General features: G+C 42.1%; 1 protein-coding gene across 1 annotated transcript; it reads left to right on the top strand.

Moving 5' to 3' along the window:
• The first annotated feature begins 7,934 nt into the window (after window positions 1–7,934).
• Window positions 7,935–8,872, top strand: LOC129675165 (olfactory receptor 1468-like). The gene is given in 2 exon segments (XM_055605173.1): window positions 7,935–8,460; window positions 8,463–8,872. Coding segments are annotated over 2 exon segments (936 nt in total).
• The last annotated feature ends 10,725 nt before the right edge of the window (window positions 8,873–19,597 follow it).

Genomic DNA, 19,597 nt, shown 5'->3' with positions numbered 1-19,597 from the left:
ACTTGTATGAAAAAAACTTGAAGTCTTTGAAGAAAGAAATAGAAGAAGATATCAGAACATGGAAAGATCGCCCATGCTCATGGCTTGGCAGGATTAACATAGTAAAAATGGTCATCGTACCATAAGCAATCTACAGATTCAATGCAACTCGCATCAAGTTACCAACACAATTTATTACAGACCTTGAAAGAAAAATTCTCAACTTTATATGCAATAACAAGAAACCCAGAATTGCTAAAACAATCCTCTACAATAAAAGATCCTCTAGAGGTATCTCCATCCCTGATCTCAAGCTATACGCTAGAGCAACAATAATAAAAACGGCATGCTACTGGCATGGAATTGAATAGACGACCCAGAAATAAACCCACACACCTACAGATACTTGATTTTTTATAAAGAAGCCAAAACCATACAATGGAAAAAAGACAACATCTTCAACAAATGGTGCTGGTCTAACTGGATGTCTACATATAAAAAAGTGCAAATAGATCCATATTTACCACCCTGCACAAAACTAAAGTCCAAGTGGATTAAAGACCTCAACATAAAACCAGACATACTAAACCTGTTAGAATAAAAAGTGGGGAAGAGCCTTGAACTCATTGGTATAGGAGACAACTTCCTGAACAGACACCAACAGCACAAGCTCTAAGAGCAACAATCAATAAATTGGACGTCATGAGACTGAAAAGCTTCGGTAAAGCAAAGGGCACTGTTGTCAGAACAAATTACAGCTTACAAACTAGGAAAGGATCTTCACCAACCCTATATTTGACAGATGGCTAATATCCAGAATATATAAAAAGCTCAAGAAGTTAAACAACAACAAATCAAGTAATCCAATTTAAAAAATGGGGTAAAGAGCTAAACGGAGAATTCTCAATAGAGGAATATCGAATGGCAGAGAAACATTTAAAGAAATACTAGGCCACAGAGGAGGACAATGCAGCCAGTCCTGATGAGACGTGAGAAGCTAAGGTCAGATGGAAGAGGAGGAAGACCTCCCCTACCTGTGGACTTGGAGAGGGGATTGGGCAGAGATGAGGGTGGGAGGGTGGGGATTGGGAGGGAATGAAGGAAGGGGCTACAGCTGGGATACAAAGTGAATAAACTGTAATTTAGATAGATAGATAGATAGATAGATAGATAGATAGATAGATAGATAGATGGATGGATGGATGGATGGATGGATGGATGGATGGATGGATGGATGGATGGATGAATAAATAAATAAATAAATAAATAAATAAATAAATGAATGAATGAATAAATAAATAAATAAATAAATAAATAAATAAATAAATAAATAAATGAAGAAGAAATGTTCAACATCCTTACTCCTCCGGGTACTGCAAATCAAAATGACCCTGAGATCTCACCTTACACCCATCAGAATGGCTAAGATCAAGAACTCAAGTGACACAGATGCTGGAGAGGATGTGGAGAAAGGGGAAACCCTCCTCCATTGCTAGTGGGAACGTAAACTTGTACAACCGCTTTGGAAATCAGTTTGCTGCTTTCTCAGACAATTAGGAATAGTGCTTCCTCAAGATCCAGCTATGCCACTCCTAGGCATACATCCAAAAGATGCTCAAGTATACAAGGACAGATGCTCAACCATGTTCATAGTGGCTTTATTCATAATAGCTAGACTCTGGAAACAACTCAGATGTCCCCCAATTGAGGAATGGATAGAGAAATTGGTACATTTACACAATGGACTACTACTCAGCAATTAAACACAAGGAAATCATAAAATTTGTAGGTAAATGGTGGGAACTTGAAAAGATCATCATTTGAGTGAGGTATCCCATAAGAAGAAAGACACGCACGGTATATACTCACATTGTATAAATAAGTGAATATTAGACATAATATAGGGTAATCACACTAAAATCTGTGCACCTAAAGAAGCTAAGCAAGAAGGAGGACTCTGGGTAAGATGCTCAATCTTCATTCAGGAAAGCAAATGGGATACACATCAGAAGAAAGTGAAAATAAGGAAGAAGACAGGAGCCTACCACAGAGGGCCTCTGAAAGATTCTACCCAGCAGGGTATTAAAGCAGATGCTGAGACTCATAGCCAAACTTTGGGCAGAGTGCAGGGACTCTTAGGAAAGAAGGGGGATGATAGAAACACCTGGAAGGGTCTGGAGCTCCACACTGAGAACAACAAAATGAAAGAATCTGGGCCCAGGCGTATTTTCTGAGACTGATACTCCAACCAAGGACCATTCATGGAGATGATCTGGACCCCTTTCACAGAGGTAGCACGTGGCAGCTCAGTCTCCAAATGGGCTCCCTAATAAGTGGAGCAGGGGCTGTCTCTGACATGAAATCAGTGGCTGGCTCTTTGATCACCTCCCCCTGAGTGGGGAAAAGACTGACCAGGCCACAGAGGAAGCCTATGAAAGACAGTCCTGATGAGACCTGACTAGCTAGTGTCAGATGGACGGGGAGGAGGACCTCCACTATCAGTGGAATGGGGAAGGGGCATGGGAGGAGATGAGGGAGAGGGCAGGATAGGGAGGGGATGAGAGTGGGATACAAAGTAAGTAAAAGGTAATAAATAAAAATTATATTTAAAAAGAACCTTTTTGGCAACACATAAAAACATTACAGGTATCACAACTGCCAAAGTGCAGAGAGCATGTGATTTGGCATGTCCAGTCGCAGCTGCTGCATCTTCAGTGGAGCCACTACAGCCAAGGCTAGGGCGACATGTTGGAAAGGAGGACAAACTACAACAACCAGGAAAACATTATCTCGAAGCAAGACAGTGTCTTCTAGACATGACAGAGAAGAAGCACCCATGAACTATCAACCCATTGATGAATTTGAAAAAAAATATTTATGGGCATAAATATTTTGCCCATACATATGTAAATAGTGCAACACATACAAGCCTGTTCGCTTAGAGAGGCTAAAAAAGTGTGTTGGATCTCATGGAAAAGGAATTACAAATGATTGTGAGCTGCCCCATTAGTGCTGGGAAAGGGATTCGGGATCCTCTGCAAGAGCAGCAAGTAGTCTTCATCACAGAAACATCTCTGCAGCTCTGTTAATAATCCTTATATATTTGTATTATGTGAACATGTGTGTAGATGACAGGAATATAAAAAATGACTTGTGAGAGAGGAAAATGGAGACCTTGAAGGAGGAATGTAGGAGGAAAAGAGTGCATGTGACATGAAAGCATAAGAGTGAATACTGAGTTGCAGCAGGGAGAAAGCAGAAGTGGGGGCAGAAAGATGGGGTAGAGAAGGCATTGAGCAGATGCTTAACAAACTATAGATGAAAATGCCACAAGGCGTCCAACTACATTGTGGGCTGGTAAAACTAAAAATACCTTTCACTTTAAAATAAGCTAAAAATTAAAACGGTAAAATCCATTTTGCAGTAGAATTACCATGAGGCTAGGTATATACCTACAATAATTGAGTCAGACAAATGATCACATATTAAAATTCAGAGAACTGTTATTTATCGTTTTCCCAGAGTGGAATGAGCCATAGACCAATGACTAAGTAAATATCTGTACAATTACATAATACTTGGCAGCAAAATATTAATTTTTGGAACATAAAACTACAAAAACACTGAAAACATGCTAATAGAGCCATCCATGAAGAACATATATTCACATGAAATATCAAGAATAGGAAAATCTGTGAGAACATAAAGTGGAGTGAAATTTCAGGTGGACAGTTGGATATGAGAATATGCATGGACAGGCACAGGAATCGGGAGATGAGAATGAATAATGGTGGACAGGCACAGGAATCGGGAGATGAGAATGAATAATGGTGGACAGGCACAGGAATCGGGAGATAAGACTGAATAATGGTGGACAGGCACAGGAATCGGGAGATGAGAATGAATAATGGTTCTAAAATGCACGGTAGATTGCTTTGAGTAACATCAAAGTACAGAGGCTATTTGATGACACTCACAAAGTGAACATGAAACTTCTTAGGGATGACGGAATTGGAACCTGAGCCCAACATCCAACCACCGTTGCTTCTCATGTCATGGAAACACAGAGCGAAGATCAGGATTCTTCTTGGAGTGATTGAAAGCAATTGATGAGCAAGCAACATGTGTTTGTTCTATACCACCAGAGCTGGCCGCACAGGGTCTAAACCCTGAACACACCCTCAGACCCCATTTACTATTTCCACACACAAAGACAAAAGTTAAGCATCTTTAAGAACCCAGGAAAGATTAGAACAAAAAGGATAAAGATTCCCTAGGGTTGAAAGTTTATATTTCTTTATTATATACAAAAAGTTATGCTTTTGATAGCTGTAAAGTTCAGGAAATTGTCCTGAAGGAAAGAGTAATAAATGCCACCTATGGCCCCATGATCGATGGTGAACACATACAACATGGAATTATAAAGTAACCTCACAGATGTGGATTGGGGGTGCAGTACTGGTGGTAGTAGACACAATTACATTTTCATAGAAAGGTAAGAAAACAAAATGAACGGACAGGCATGGGAACAAGGACTGCTTTAATATTGGCTCGAGGAAGCGTTAAACATGCCATCTGCTTGCCATATTCCTCCTGTTTTCACATATTGGCAAGCATAGAATGTTGACTGATGAAATGTTAATTTTTCTAGAATGTTGTATATCTGTCCTGAGTCCTCTTGCAGGTAGTCTGTCATGTAGAACTGAGTAGTGTCCTTGGAAGCCTTCCCAATGTGTCTGGTTTTCCATGTCTCCTTCTGCTTACAACTACTCTAGGATGGGCTGGAGAGATGGCTCAGCAGTTAAAGGCTAGGCTCACAACCCAAAATAGAAAAGGTATGACGGCTTCTTGTGCAAATTTTTGCTGGGGGAGACACTTCAAGACATTAGCAAACAAAATGTTTCCTAAAAACATGTGATAGTTTTCAGTCACCCTTCATCCTTCCCCCCTAACAAAGTGGGCTCCAGTCAACAAAAGCCTGTTCATTGCCTGAACAGAGATTCTGTATGTATCTTTCCAGACTTGATTTGCTGTTTTTCCTATTTGAAATTGTTTTATTGGTTGTTGTTCTTTAACTTCTACTTTCCCCTAAGTGTAGGAAATATTGATCAGTAACTATAATTGGTCTCCACTAGAGGTCCCAGAGGTAAATTGGTCCTGGAAAGGTCCAGAGTAATTACTGTGACTTTAATGAGTTACACAGGACCTGGACTCCTCTGAGATGCAGAGCACATAGGGCCCAGGGATGGCAGCAGGGCTGTGGGGAGGGGTGAGAGTAGGGATGGTGCAGATAAGTGGGGGTACAGATGCTGCTAGAACCTGTGCTTGCAAATAACACAAAGGTGGGCAGGATCCTGACCCAGAAACTGTGACTCATCTCAGCAGAGCTGGCTACAGTCAGGAACACAAGCCGCTGTCTGGCTGTCAATCCACATGAAATCCCTGTGTTGGACAGGACAGTTCAGGTATGTTGATCTTCTTCTTTTCTCTGTTTCTTTAACTACACTGCACAAGTATTTGTTTCATGGTCATCATGTAACCCCTTTCATATTTTTGGGTTCATTACAATTACTCATTACATTTTTTTCTCAGTATCACATAATTTCAGCCCAAGAGCAGCCCTGTGCAGTGGAGTTCAGTGCTACAGTGCTGAAGGCTTGTTTAATCTACTTTCACCTGTGAGATCTTAAGACTCTGAACTAGTGTCCTACCAAGATGATGATTATTTTTATTTGTACAAGTTCACAGATTTCTGTTATTGACATGGTATGTGAGTGCTCCTAAGTGCAGTCCATCAAGGGTGACATTAACATAATCTAGGTGTTTATGTAAATGTACAGTGATGACCACTCTGTCATTCTGCAGAATCCAAGATGATATGCAGGTGTACCAAACATTAGAAACAGCCCTTGTGATAATTATGTGATGTTTCGTTTGAGAACCGTGAGCTTAACATGTAACGAAGGTGTGAAGTCCATTGGCCGGTAGTTAATGGTGATCTCTCTGGCTTCTGATCATTGCACACCCGCACACATAACACAAAGGCACTGTTCATTTACAGGAGAAGCAGAAACTGGGCATCCGACACCTGCCCGTCACCCCAGTGCTCAGTGCACAGAGAGGGATGTTGCACACTTGAGGCCAGATGGGATTTATAAGGAGAGCTTTATTATTGGCATATGGTGCGTGGTTTTTCCCTCTGTAACACCCACTCACAATGTGTAAGTGTGCAAAGTGTGTGAGTTCAGTTGCATTAGACACTGTAAGTCTATGGTACAAGCAGTTAGACTTGGTTGTAGCATTTCACAGACACTTATAGGATGTCTTGATATTTTTCCCATTCTGTCAACTTTGATATATTCAATAGATGCATTAGTCAGTGTTTTCCAGAATCACAGGATAACATGTTTGTGTGTATGCATGTGTGTGTGTGTGTGTGTGTGTGTGTACACGTATGTGACTAGGATATAGAATGCACCATGACAGGGGCTGGCCCTAGATGGAGATTAAGAATGATTGTAAACAAACAAAGAGAATGAAGCCATGTGTGACCTTTCCTGCAGAGAGTTTAAAATTGATGGAGGATTTATGTTTGGATCTAAATTCACAGATTTTTGACTCAAACCTGAATTTCTTTTACTGTACTATGGCAGCCTGCAGTGGCAGTAAATTGAGGAGTGATGTAGAAGAAAATAAAGAAGGGATCAAGTACTAAGTGCATAGGAAATGTCTCCGATGCTAAGACACATGGCTGGATGTGTCACTGGTATAGAGAGAGAGAACAGATGAAGCTGAGTATGTGAAAAGCAATATGCCTGACATAAGAGTGAAGATGAACCAGATGAAGGGAACAGAGGGGAGGCAGTGCTAGGCAAGGGGAGGAAAGTGTTAAAATGTGGGAGGTAAAAGATTTACCCCGGAATTGAACCATAAGAAAAAAACTGGGAGACCATGTGGGGATGTGCCACTGGCACCTGTGAGATAAGGAAACAATATTTGTGTCCCTGATAGGAACTCTGTCCTTATCCTCAGAGCAACGGTGATAATCTGAAAAATGAATCAGGAAAGATACGAAGGAACTCCTCTGTTAGAATGTCACAGTGTTGATGGAGCATGTTGAAGAAGAGAAGGGTCAGAGGCATGAGAACATGGACATGAACTGAGTCTGTATTCTGGTAAAGACAAGATATGGCCCTCACGTTTTAGTATAATCCACAGAGAGGAATGAATGAAATAGCAGGAGAGACACTGGATACCGTATGACAGCATCATCGTAAGAAACATGTTTGGATCTAAATTCACAGATCTTTAATTAAAACCTGAATTTCGTTTACTATGGCAGACTGGAGTAGGAGTAGAATGAGGAATGATTTAGGAGACAGTAAAGTGAAGTGACTAATTTCCCTTTGAGATTTTGAGTCTCCGATGCCTGTCATACACGCAATGGAAAGAACATGATCGGTTAACGATGGAACACAAATGTGGATGTTACAGAGACATGCACGTCCGTGTTTGAAATGGTAAGCTAAGGCACTGAATGATGTTTTTCTTGAGTGATGATGAAGTTTATCAAATTCTTCAAGAGCATCAGTATATAAAATAACAAACAAGAAAATACAAATGAATAATAAACAGTCACTCAGGAAGAGCAAGTAGCTGAAGGTAGCAACAGCCAATTTTGTATCTTAGAAGAAAAGGCATAGATAAAACTCTCTAGGAAAAGGGAGGAAGATGGTAACCTACTGAAGAGAAATTGATAAAAATCATTGATTACAGACATTTCAAATTTGTGATTATAAGTACTATGATTGACTGTTAGACTAGTTGTTGTAGAATATATTTTTATATTGATATATATGTGCGTTGGTGTGTATATTTTGAATTTTGAATACAAAATTTTTTTTTGAATTTTATGGGACACTGATATTTTCTCATCAAGATACTGTAAAGGAAGAATGACAATGAACAACCAAACTGTCATCTCCCAGTTCCTCCTCCTGGGCCTGCACATCCCCCCAGAGCACCAGCACCTGTTCTATGCCCTGTTCCTGGCCATGTACCTCACCACTGTCCTGGGGAACCTCATCATCCTCATCCTCATTCTACTGGATTCCCGACTTCACACGCCCATGTACTTCTTTCTCAGCAACTTGTCCTTCTCTGACCTCTGCTTTTCCTCTGTCACAATGCCCAAGTTGCTGCAGAACATGCAGAGCCAAGATCCATCCATCACTTATGTGGGTTGTCTGACGCAAATGTACTTTTTTATGGTTTTTGGAGGTCTGGAAATTTTCCTTCTTCTGGTCATGGCCTATGACCGTTATGTAGCCATTTGCTTACCTCTTCAATACTCCAGCATCATGAGCCCCAGTCTCTGTGTTTGTCTGGTGTTGCTGTCCTGGGTATTTATCTTGCTGTATTCCATGCTGCACACCCTACTCTTGGCTAGATTGTCATTTTGCAAGGACAACGTGATCCCCCATTTTTCTGTGACATATCTGCCCTGCTTAAGTTGGCCTGCTCTGACATTTATATTAATGAATTGATGATATTTATCTTGGGAGGGCTTGTTAGTGTCATCCCATTCCTACTCATCATTTTGTCCTATATTCAAATTGTCTCTTCCATCTTAAGGGTTTCTTCTACCAAGGTTATTCACAAGGTCTTCTCCACCTGTGGCTCCCACCTGTCTGTGGTGTCACTGTTCTATGGGACAATTATTAGTCTCTACATATGTCCATCAACTAATAACTCTACTGTGAAGGAGACTGTCATGGCCATGATGTACACTGTGGTGACTCCCATGCTGAACCCCTTCATCTACAGCCTAAGGAACAGAGACATGAAAGAGGCCCTGATGAGAGTCCTTTGCAAGAAGAAAATCTCTTTATAATGGCAAAACTGGGATATTTACTTAAATTTATCTAGTATACATATTGATATTAAAATTACAAAATGTAGTCCTACAATGGAATACAAGAATATACTACATAATGTTTCTATTTCCAAAAGGAGGTTTATAAAGAAGTTCAGTTAAGGAAGGTGACCTTAGTGACCCACTATTGCCGTCCTCTGTCTTGCTTCGGTGATTCTAGAACAGCATTAGGTACAGCCCACACTGTATCACATATACTTTCTTTATATTCTTTTTATAGATAATAGATTCTTCTCTCACACAATACAGCCCAGCAACAATTCCTTCCTGCCACTCCTCCTAGGTCCCCAAGCTGCCTTCTTCTTGATATTCACTCTCTCTCTGTTTCCTCCAGAAAGGAGCAGGCCTCCAAGAGATGACCGCCACACAAGAGAAAACAAGATGCAATAAGGCGAGGTGAAACCTCATATTGACTGGACAAAACAAATCTGTATGAGGAAATGCATCTCAAAAGCAAGAAAAAAAAGTCAGAAATAGGTCTCTCTCTCCCTGTCTTCCTCTCTCCCTCTCTCTCCCTCTCTCCCCTTCTCTCTCCTGTTCCTCCCTTTCCCTATCATTACCCCTCTCCCTTCCCCTCCCCCCTCAAGCATAAACAAACACACACACACAAACAAACTAACAGCCCTAACATAAAATCAGAGGACCTGGTGCAGACTCAGGAAAGGCCCTGGGCTTGCTATTTTAGCCTCCTTGAGCCATGTGAGCCCTGCTTACTTGAATCATTGGGTCACATTCTCCTGGTGTCCTCCATCATGTCTGATTACTACAGTTTTTCCACCCCATTTTCTCTGAGGGGAGAAACTTAGGGAGACTTTCAATACAGACTCTCCCCCTTCCCTGCAATATTGGATCTCAGTTTCTGTAAGCACTGCAGTCAACTGACCATGAAGCCTGTCTAATGATTACTAGACAAGGCACCAATTATTGATTATACCAGAATATCATCAGGAATCATTGACTTATTTTGCCCGTTGCGGTTGGGTCTACCCACCACAATCAGGGGCTCTAATCCCTGATTGCTGGCCATCAGCAGTGTAGAGCATGGACTCCCTGTTGTGGAACAGGCCTCAGTGAAAGCCAACAGTTCCTGGCCTCTCCCACAGTTCTGAACCCCTGTTGACCCAGCACATCTTGCGAGCAGGACACATCAGAGGTGGAGGGTGTTGTGCTGGGTGGGTGTCCAGGTTTCTCTTTCTGAAGCCTGCAGAGTGTGAGCGTGTGTACCATGCCACCAGAGGAAGGGGCATGGAGCTGGAGAGGTGGAGTGTGTTCAATCCCTGGAAATCTCAAACTTGAGATATAAAACCTCATTCTGAGACTGGCAGGAATGAGACAGTTCCCTCTCTGTTGTCCATGCCTGCCTTGGAGGATGGAAACCTAACCATCAACCAGGTAGTCACTGTCGGTCAGTCACATAGCAGGCACCTGGATGTAAGCAGAGCCATCACCAGCATGGCAGCCTACACCATGGGAGATACTCATCCCCAAAGCCCTCTCCCCTGCTCAAAACGTTCCTGTTTGCATGGGAAAAACACACACCATCTCTTTCACCAGAGATCATCTGAGACTGGCTGTTTCTATAGAGCTGTAAAACCTAGAAAGGGCTCCCTTTCTCCACAAAGAATTCATTGCTGGACCCCCAGACTCGCCTGCCGCTCATGCTCTCTTCTTGACCACTGCAGCAGGCCCTGCAGCCACCACAGCAGCTGCCTTCCAAGCTCACTGAGGCAGCTAGCTTCCGCAGCGTGTTGGCGCGAGCTGCCGCCGCCTTCCCTGCTGCCCGCCTCAGTGCTCATCTGCAGCACTGGGCTGCCGGCTCCACCTGAAGCAGCTGCCTTGTTGGCCTGAGTCAGGTGTGACCGCTGTCACCAGGCCTGGTACCGGCAGCCCACCTACAAGAGCTGTGACACGACGCTGTAGTGCAGAGAGGGTCTTTCTCTCCTGCATGTTTATCAGAGAGCCGTAAAGTTTACGCGCAGAGGATCTTCTTCTCCCAAACCCCTGCTGGACTGGAAATACCAAAGCATGGACCCTGCACACCATCCCTCTCAGCCTGGAGCCTGGTGGCGCTTGGATGCTCCAGGGAGAAGCATGCTTCCTCCTGACTCCGTGCTGTGTAGCTCCAGCACACCAGCGAAAGGCAGAACCACAGCAGAGGGCCTTCCTGAATCACAGACTAGAATGTAGGGGTAAAGGCTCCAAGCCCACACCAACTCAACGCTGGTGTTCAGTGACATGTGTGGATGCTGTCCTTGGCAATGGTGGCCCACTGTCAGTTATCAGAGAGCTAACCAATGGCCTAGCATCAGCCTGGGCTATTTAGGGATGTCGACAAGAACGCCTAGAACAACAGCTCAACCCAATGTAAGAAAATGCCAACACTGGGATCCTTGCCTTGCTGGAAAAGGTGGCCATGTCAGACTCTCTATCTCCCTTTAGTAGGGATGCTCACTAGGGTCACCCTCAGAGAGTCCAGGAAGTTTCCACTGCACTGTTTTTTTCAAGATCCCTGCAGGAGGAGTAACTGTAGATCTCATGAAATGTGGCCCACTGGTTGGCACAACCATGACGGGTGTGCCTTGGAGAAGAAGAGTCCTGAGGACTATGTGTCCTGAGGACTGCACAAGGAGAGCAATAGAACCAAAAAGTCTGGGCTCAGGAGTCTTTGCAAAGACCAATACTCCAACCAAGGACCATGCATATAGATAACCTAGACCTCTTGCTCAGATGTAGCTCATGGCAGCCTAGTTTACAAGTGGTTTCCCTAGTAAGGGGAACAGGAGCTGTCTATGATATGAACTCAGTGGCTGGCTCTCTGATCACCTTTGCCTAAATGGAGTGCAGGTGTACCAGGCCTCAGAGGAAGACAATGCAGGCAGTCCTGATGAGACCTGATATGCTAGGGTCAAATTGAAGGGGAGAAGGACCTCCCCTTTGAGTGGACTGAAGGAAGATCATGGGAGGAGATGAGGTTTGGAGGGCGGGATCGGGAGGCAACGAGGAAGGGGGCTACAGCTGGGTTACAAAGTGAATAAATTGTAATAAATAAAAATGAAAATGGTGGGAAAAATCTTTTATCCCTGATTTCTTTGCATTCTCTCAAAAGAAAAAACCGCTTTAGATTATGCTGTAACTTTTTATTTTTATTTTATTTAAGTTTATTCACCTTACATCCCAAGGTTTCCTCTTCCTCCTCCTCTCCCTGTCCTCCTCCCCCTTTTCCTACTTATCTTTTCACTTTTCCCCTGAAAAGGGGTGCTCCCTCCTCCTGTATCAACTCTCCGTGCACATCAAGTCACATCAGGACTAAGGATATCCACATCCCCTATGAGGCCAGGCAAGGCATCCCTGACAGAGAGCAAATGATCCAAAAGCAGGCAATAGAATCCACATTAGAAACAACTGCGCTCCACTCAAGAGATGACCCACATGAAGACCAAGCCACCCATTGGACATATATGTGCAGGGAGCCTAGATCCAAACTATGCATGCTCCTTAGTTGATGTCTCCATCTCTGTAGACCCCATGGGTCTGGGTTAGTTGTCTCTGTTGGTCTTCTTGTGTAGTTCCTGTCCCCTCCAGATCCTTCCATCTTTCTCCCAACACTTCCAGGAGACCCTCAGAGCTCTGTCCCATGCTTGGCTGCAAGTCCGAGCATCCATCTCAATTTACTGCTGGGAGGAGCCTCCCAGAGTACAGTCATGGGAGCTCCTGTCTGCAAACGTAGCAGAGCACCATTAATAGTGTCAGGCGCTGACTCCCTTTTGTGGGATTGGGTCTCAGTTTGGGCCAATTATGGGTTGGACTTTCCCTCAGTCTCTGTTCCCTCTTTAACCCTGCACTTCTTGTGGACAGGGTATCATTAGGATCAAAACTTCTGTGGGTGGATGGTTGATCCGCTCCCTCCACTAGTCCTTCCTGGCTAGAAGGTGGTCACTTCAGTCTTCACATTCCCCCTACTCCCCATTAGGAGTCTCAGCTAGAGTCACACCCATATCCTCCCAGGAGCCTACCCTGTCTCAGGCCTCCAGCCTGCCAAAGAGATGCCCCCTCAATTTCCTTTCTTGTTCCCGGCCTTCTCACCTCCGACCCCTGTTCTCCACACATCCGATCCCCACCTGTGTTTCCCTCTCCACTCCGTATCCTGCTGAGTTCCTCTCCATCCACTTCTGCTGTCTATTCCCTTTCCCCTTCTGAGTGACATTCCAGCACCCTCCCTGGGGCCCTTGTTGTGGACTGTGGTGTGGTTATTGTGTCCTATATGTCTACTGCCCACGTTCAAGTGAATACATACCATCTGGGTCTTTCTGGGTCCCGTTACCTGCCTCAGCATGGTTTTTCTAGTTCCATCCATTTGCCTGCAAATTTCATGATTCCCTTCTTTTTAAAGCTGAGTGGTAATTCCATTGTGTAAATTTACCACAATTTCTTTATCTATTCTTTGGTTGAGGAACATCTAGGTTGCTCCCAATTTCTGGCTATTAAGAATAAAGCTGCTATGAACACAGTTGAGCAAGTGTCCTTGTATGATGAAGCATCTTTTAGATATAGGCCCAGGAGTGGAATAATTGATGTTGAGGTAGAACTATTCCCAATTTTCTGAGAAAGTACCAGGTTGATTTCCAGAGAGGTAAAAGTTTGCAATCCCCCCAACAATGGAGGAGTGTTCCCCTTTCTCCAAGTCCACATCAGCATGTGTTTTCACTTGAGTTTTTATCTTAGCCATTCTGACTGTTGTAAGATGGAATCTTAGGGTCATTTTGATTTGCATTTTTCTGATTATTAAGGACACTAGGCATTTTTTTAAAGTGCTTCTCAGGCATTTGAAATTCCTTTGTTATGAATTCTCTGTTTAGCTCTGTACCTTATTTTTTAACTGTATTATTTGATTTGTTGATGTTTAATTTTTTTTTTACTTCTTTGCATATTTTGGATATTAGTCCTCTGTCTGATGTAGGGTTGGTGAAGGTCTTTTCCCAATATGTAAGCTGCCATTTTAGTCTATTGACAGGGTCCTTTGACTTACAGAAGTTTTTCAGTTTCTGAGATCCCATCTATTCATTTTGATCACAGAGTATGTGCTGTTGGTGTTCTGTTCAGGAAGATGTCTCCTATGCCAGTGAGTTCTGGACTTTCCCCTACTTTGTCTTCTAACAGATTTAGAGTCTCCGGGTTTATGTCAATGTCTTTGATTCACTTGGACTTGAGTTTTGTGCAGGGTGATAAACATGGGCCTATTTACATTTTTCTGCATGCAGACATCCATTTAGACCAGTACCATTTGTTGAAGATGCTTCCTTTTTTCCATTTTATGGTATTGGCTTCTCTATTGAAAATCAAGTGCCCATAGGAGTGTAGCTTTGTTTCTGGGTCTTCAATTCAGTTCCATTGATCAACCTGTCTGTCTCTATACCAATAACCTGTAGTTTTTATTACTATTTCTCTGTAGTACAGCTTGAAATCAGGATTGTTGATACTGCCAGAAATTCATTTATTGTACAGAATTGTTTATACTCTTCTGGGTCTTTCTTTTTCTTTTTTTTTAATATTTATTTATTTATTGAAAATAGATTATTTTCTCCTCCAATATATTTTTATTATAGTTTCTTCTCCCTCTGCTCCTTCCAGTTTCTCCACATCTCCCCTCCCTCCCAGATCCATTCCCTTTATGATTCTTTTTTTTTTTTTTATGAAGTTAATGGTTGCTCTTTCTGTGTCTCTAGAGAATTGTGTTGGAATTTCAATGGTAATTGTATTGAATCTTTACATGGCTTCTGGCAGGATGGCCATTTTTATTATGTTAATCCTTCTAATCCATGATCATAGGAGATCTTTCCAACTTCTAAAATCTGTTTCAATTTCTTTCCTGAAAGATGTGAAGTCTTGCCATGCAGATCTTTAAATTCCTTGATTAGAGTTACATCAAGCTATTTTATTATTATTTGTGACTCTTGTGAAGGATGTTTTTTCCCTAATTTCTTTCTTAGTCCTTTTTCTGCTTGTATAAAGGAGGGCTACTGACTTTTTTTAATTTTTATTTTTATATTAATTACAGTTTATTCACTTTGTATCCCAGCTGTAGCCCTCTTCCTCCTCCCCTCCCAATCCCATCCTCCCTCTCTCATCTTCTCCTATGCCCCTCTCCAAATCCACGGATAGGGGAGGTCCTCCTCCCCTTCCATTTGACCCTAACTTATCCAGTCTCATCCAAACTGGCTGCATTGTCCTACTCTGTGACCTGGCAAGGCTGCGCCCCCATCCAGGGGAGGTACTCAAAGAGCTAGCCACTTAGTTCATGTCAGAGAGAGTTCCTGTTGCCCTTACTAGGGCACCCACTTGGATACTGAGCTACCATGGGCTACATCTGAGCAGGGCTTCTAAATTATATCTATGAATGGTCCTTGACTGGAGTATCAGTCACAGAAAAGACCCCTATGCCCAGATATTTTGGTTGTGTTGCTTTCCTTGTGGAGCTCCTGTCCTCTCCAGGTCTTACTATCTCCCCTTTCTTTCCTAAGATTCCCTGCACTCTGCCCAAAGTTTGTTTATTAGACTCGTTATTTGCCTTTATACAATGCTGGGTAGAGTCTTTCAGAGACCCTCTGTGACTACTGACTTTTTTTAGTTACTTTTGTGTCCAGATACTTTGATAAAGGTGTTTTTCAGTCACAGGAGTTCTCCTGAACAATCTTAGGATATATATATATATATATATATATATATATATATATATATATATATATATGATCATATATATATATATATATATATATCATATCATCTGTGACTAATGATTCTTTCACTTATTTTCTCCCAATTTGTATCCGATTGATCTCTAGCAGAACTTCAATCACTATATTGAAAAGATATGGGTATGTGGGCAGCCTCGTCTTGTCCCTGATTTTTGCAGGAATCCTTCACATTTCTCTCCATTTGGCTTGCTATATATTTACTTTATTGTGTTTAGCTATGTGCCTTGTATCTTTGATCTCTCCAATAATTTAAACATGAAGGGGTGTTAGATTTTGTCAAAGACCTCTTCAGAATCTAATGATGATCATGTGGGGTTTTTTTCTTTCAGTTTGTTTATATGGTGGATTGTGTTGATGGATTTTCAAATGTTGAACCATCTCTGCATTCCTGGAATGAAGACTACTTGATCATGGTAGATGATATTTTCAATGTGTTCCTGGATTCAATTTTCAAGTATTTTATTGTGCATTTTTGCACCAATGTTCATCAGGGAGATTAGTTTGAATTTACCTTTCTTTGTTGGATCTTTGTTTGCTCTGGGTATCAGGGTGCCTGTGGCTTCATAGAACAGGTTTGGGAATGTTACTTCATTTCTATTCTGTGGCATAATTTGAGGAGAATAAGTATTGGTTCTTTTTTTAATGTCTAATAGAATTCTGTGCTAAAACCATCTGGCCCAGGGCTCTTTTTTGTAGGGAGGCTTTTGATGACTGCCTCTATTTTCTTAGAGGTTATAGTTTTATTGAATTTGTTATCCTGATCTTCATTTAACTTTGGTAAGTCATATCTATCAAGATAATCATCCATTTCATTTACATTTTCCATTTTTGTGGCATACAGATTTTTGAAGTATGATCTAATGATTCTTTGGATTTCCTTCATGTCTGTTGTTAACTTTATTAATTTGCAAACTTTACCTCTGTCTTTTATTTAGTTTGGCTAAGAGTTTGCTTATCTTGTTGATATTCTCAAAAAAAAAAGAAAGAAAGAAAAGAAAATCAGCTCATGGTTTTGTTGATGTTCTGTATCGTTCTCTTTGTTTCTAAGTTATTGATTTCAGCCCTGATTTTCATTATTTCCTGCTGTAGACTCCTCTTGGGTGTGTTTGCTTTTTTTTTTTTTAGAGCTTTCAGGTGAGCTGTTAAGTTGCTAGTATGAGCTCTTTCCATTTTCTTTATGAAGGCACTTAGTACTATGAACTTTCCTTAAAACTGCTTTTATGGTATCCCATAAGCTTAGGTATGTTGTGCTTTCATTTTCATTAACTTTTAAAAAAAAAATTCTTTCTTTCGTTTCTTTCTTTCTTTCTTTCTTTCTTTCTTTCTTTCTTTCTTTCTTTCTTTCTCCAGTGGTCATTAAGTAGAGAGTTGTTCAGTTTCCATGAATTTGTAGGTATTCTGTTATTTCTGTTGCTGAAGTCTTTAATTCATGGTGATCTGAGAGAAAATGAGGTGTTATTTCAATTTTCTTGTCTTTGTTGAAGCTTGCTTTGTGTCTGAGTATGTGGTCAATTTTGAGAAGGTTCCATGAGGTGTTGAGAAGAAGGTATGTTCTTTTCTGTTTTGACTGAATATTCTATAGATATCTGTTAGGTCCATTTGATTCATGACATCTCTTTGTTTCATTATTTCTCCATTTAGTTTCTGAGTCAATGATCTGTCCATTGGTGGGAGAGGTGTGTTGAAGTCTGCTACTGTTAATGTATGAAGTTTAATGTGTGATTTGAGGTTCAGTAGTCTTTCCTTTACAAATGTGTGTGTCCTTGCATTTGAGGCATGTATGTTCAGAATTGAGTTGTCATCTTGGTAGATTTTTTTTTTCTTTAATGGGTGCCCTTCCCCATCTGTTTTGATTACTTTTTGGTTGAAAACCTATTTTATATTAGAATAGCTACTCCCACTTGCTTCTTGTGTCTGTTTGCTTGGAAAACTTTTTCCAGCCCTTTATTCTATCACTTTTGCTGAGGTGTGTTTCTTATATGCAACAAAATGAGAATGTTTGCACATCTGCACATCCATTCTTTATTTTGTTAGCCTGTATCTTTTTTTAGGGTTTTTTTTTGTATTTTTGTATTTTTATTTTTATCAATTACAGTTTATTCTCTTTGTATTCCCCCTAGCTCCTTCCCTGCCAACCCCAACCACCCTCCTTCTTTTCCACCCATGCCTCTCCCAAGTTCACTGATAGGTGAGGTCTTCCTCTCCTTCCTTCTGACCCTAGTCTATCAGGTCGCATCAGGAGTGGCTAAATTGTCTTCCTCTGTGGCCAGTTAAGACTGCTCCCCCCTCAGAAGGAGGTGATCAAAGAGCAGGCCAATCAGTTCATGTCAGAGACAGTCCCTGTTCCCATTACTATGGAACCCACTTGGACACTGAATTGCCATGGGCTACATCTGTGCAGGAGTTCTAGGTTATCTCTATGAATGGTCCTTGGTTAGAGTATCAGTCTCAGAAAAGACCCCTATGCCCAAATTTTGTGGTTCTGTTGCTATCCTATGGAGCTCTTGTCCTCTCCAGGTCTTACTATCTCTCCACTCTTTCATAAGATTCCCTGCACTCTGCCCAAAGTTTGTCTATAGGTGACAGCATCTGCCTTGATACGCTGCTGGATAGAGCTTTTCAGAGGTCCTCTGTGGTAGGCTCCTGTACTGTTCCGTATTTTCTCCCTCTTCTGATGTCTATCTCCTTTGCCTTTCTGAATGGAGATTGAGCATCTTATCCAGAGTCTTCCTTCTTTATTAGTTTCTTTAGGTATGCAGGTTTTAGTATGTTTATCCTATATTATATATCTAATATCCACTTATGAGTGAGTATATACCCTGTGTGTCTTTCTGCTTCTAGTATACATCACTCAGGATGATCTTTTCCAGTTCTCACCATTTGCCTGCAAGTTTCATGATTTCCTTGTTTTTTATTCCTGATTAATATTCCATGGTGTAGATGTACTACAATGTCTGTATTCATTCCTCACCTGGGGGGTATCTGGAGTGTTTCCAGCTTCTGGCTATTAGAAAGAAAGCTGCTACAAACATGGTTGAGCAAACGTCCTTGTTGTATACTTGAGCATCTTTTTGATATATGCCTAGGAGTGGTATAGCTGGATTTGAGGAAGTGCTATCAAGATGGCAGCACCGGGAGGACACTCTTTCTGACCAGCAGAACAGCAGGATCTGCATAGGGACCAGCAGACAGAACTCTGGGTCTTACAACACCAGGCGTTGTGTTTTCCAGGAGAGAGGAAACCCCACGATTTGGGATTCAATCAGCTTCAGTTCACATAAGAGTTTCCGGTTCTATCAGGTGCTTGGTCACCAGCCCAGAGTCACCCACCAGCGTACACTGATCACTGTCCCAACTGTGGACCCCATAACACCAGAGACTGGGATTTCTAGTTGAGAAAACCCCACGGTGCTGGAAACCATCAGGACTGACCTTTGGTCAGCCAGACAATCCCAGAAAAAGAGCCTGGGTCTGTTGCGCAGCCAGCAGCCAGCAGCCAGCCCAGGGCCAGGTACACAGGTGCCAGCACAGATTCCTGCCAGCGTGTCTGACTCACTGCCCCAGATAGAACTGTGGCCCCAGGGCACCAGAGACTGAGTTTCTCTGTTGAATGGAAACCCACAGTGAGGAGAACAGCAGGTCTGACCTCAGAGCAATCAACCAACAGCCCCCTTCCCCAAAAAAGTTCTCAGGAAAAAGATCCCAGGTTTCTGAAGATGCACAGGCTCCCAATCGCCAGCAAGATGGAGCCACACACCTGTACCTGCGTGTTCTACTCACCATGCCAGATACAACTGCAGTCACCAAAACACCGGAGTCTGGGTGTCCCTGTCATGAGGAAACCCCACAATAGGGAAAACATCAGGTCCAACATTCAGGACACCCAACTCCAGAAGAGCTGGGTTCACACAGTCTCTAGGCTCTGGCCTTC

Source organism: Psammomys obesus, unplaced genomic scaffold (genome assembly GCF_907164565.1).
Source record: "Psammomys obesus unplaced genomic scaffold, mPsaObe1.curated_primary_1811, whole genome shotgun sequence".
Taxonomy (NCBI): Eukaryota; Metazoa; Chordata; class Mammalia; order Rodentia; family Muridae; genus Psammomys; species Psammomys obesus.
This window is presented reverse-complemented; position numbering and strand designations above follow the sequence as displayed.